Here is a 1,897-nt window from a genome sequence, read left to right as displayed (position 1 = left end):
TCCCCCCCTTTACCGACCCCTCGGACTCTCCTTGGAAGGAGGACTAGCTATGCGCCTCAGAGACAGATTGCTGCCATATCGGGGGAGGGAGGGGTGAGGAATTTGGGGAGGGAGAGGGGTGGGTGATCATGGTGTGGGTGTTGCAGCAGGAACGGGTTGGGGAGGGTGGGTTGGCCTGCGGCCAGGTGCGGGAGGTGAGCGGGGCGGCTTAGGGGGAGGGGGGAGGTGTGCCCGTTCGTTGGCAAGCAGAAAATATACGGTTTGCCGCAGCGCGAGTGCGCCTCGCGCGTTCTCACTGGGGGAATGAGGAAACCAATGAAGAGAGTGTGTTTCGGAGGAGCGCGCTCCTCCGCTTCTCTGTATGCTGCCTCGTGTGAGCGCGGTAGACGTCGCTGTAGCGCGCTTCTTTGGTCGCGCTTACAGCGGGCCCCGAGCGAATCGAAATAACTCGTTTCTCTTCCGCTTTGTTGACGCAGGTGTCGTGGATACGGAAGCGGGATCTGCACATCCTCACCAACACCATCTTCACGTACACGGGGGACGGCCGGTTCGCCGTCGTGCACCCGGAGGGCTCGGACGACTGGGACCTCAAGATCGAGTTCGTCCAGCTGAGAGACGGCGGCATCTACGAGTGCCAGGTCAACACGGAGCCCAAGATCAACCACGCCATCATGCTCTCCGTCGAGGGTAAGTGTGTTGCGGCGATGGCGCTCGTCTTAGTGAGTGTGTGTGCGTGTGTCTGTTTGTAAACCAACACGAGAGCGAATGGGAGGTAGGAGAGGGGAGGGGGAGACTGACTTACTGCATTGTAATGAGCAAATCTAGGTCGGATTTGGCGACCTCTCTGCCGGCTGATGCCCTGTCGCTCGTCCACGTCCCCGGAGTGGCAATGGAAATACCGTCGGCTTGTCGTGGCTCGGCGTAGCGTTGGGCCAGTGGCAGTATAGCGTTTTCGTGCTTATTGCAATGCGACGCCCATCCCCACCGCTTTCCCTAACAATACGCCTCCCCCCTTCTCCCCTTTTCTCTCTCCCTCACCTTCCTGTTCGCTGTCTTCTCCTATCCGCCTTCACCAGTTCCTTTTCGTCGCCCTGTCCGTCGTCAGTACTGTGCAGAGCCTCTGGGCGTTGGTGTTGTGCATCGAATGAATGCTAACAATACGATAAATGCCACGGAGCTCTTTTGCAAATCGCCAGCAAAAAGTTCCTGTTAGCCCTCCCTCTCTATGACGCACCTGGAATTGTTTATAAAGAATAAACAAGCGTAGCAGCCGTGCGTCCTGTCTCTTCCCATCACACACTCCGCTGCAGCAGCTCGCACACTGTGGAAGGCAGGCCTAGCCAGCCAGATCAAAGCGCTCTCGCTCGGCACCGCCGTCCCGTGTGCACGACACGGTGGGCTGAAGTCGTGACGTGATCACGTAGCAGTGTCAAAGCGGTTGCAGCCCTGCCTATCCAAAAGGGGCAAAAAAACCGTTAGTGGGGGTGGGAGGGTTCACAGCGAGGGGTACCCAACTCGCCAAAATCGCGTACGAAGACTGGAAGTAGGAATGACTGTAGTTGATTGTAATATATTGGAACGACTGTAAAATACTGTAGAGACTGAAGATAAAGAAATGATTGTATGCGATTACATATGACTGGAGGTGACTGGAAAGTGACTGGAAGTGACTGGAAGTGACTGGAAGTGACTGGAAGTGACTGGAGTGACTGGAAGTGACTGGAGTGACTGGAAGTGACTGGAGTGACTGGAAGTGACTGGAAGTGACTGGAAGTGACTGGAGTGACTGGAAGTGATTGGAAGTGACTGGACGTGACTGGAAGTGACTGAAAGTGACTGGAGGTGATTGGAGGTGATTGGAGGTGTGACCGGAGATGATTGGAGGTGATTGGAGGTG

General features: G+C 56.0%; 1 protein-coding gene across 1 annotated transcript; it reads left to right on the top strand.

Annotated features, from left to right (window-relative positions):
• Nucleotides 1-476: 476 nt before the first annotated feature.
• LOC127748666 (uncharacterized) lies at nucleotides 477-761 on the top strand (the record flags this gene model as incomplete). Its single annotated transcript, XM_052277171.1, has 1 exon — nucleotides 477-761. A coding segment is annotated over one exon (273 nt), but the record flags the coding sequence as incomplete, so codon positions are not given.
• Between the last annotated feature and the right edge of the window lie 1,136 nt (nucleotides 762-1,897).

Source organism: Frankliniella occidentalis, unplaced genomic scaffold, assembly GCF_000697945.3.
Source record: "Frankliniella occidentalis isolate FOCC.00 unplaced genomic scaffold, Focc_3.1 Scaffold5968, whole genome shotgun sequence".
NCBI lineage: Eukaryota > Metazoa > Arthropoda > Insecta > Thysanoptera > Thripidae > Frankliniella > Frankliniella occidentalis.
The sequence above is the reverse complement of the archived record's forward strand: the minus strand, read 5'-3'. Positions and strand labels throughout refer to the sequence as shown.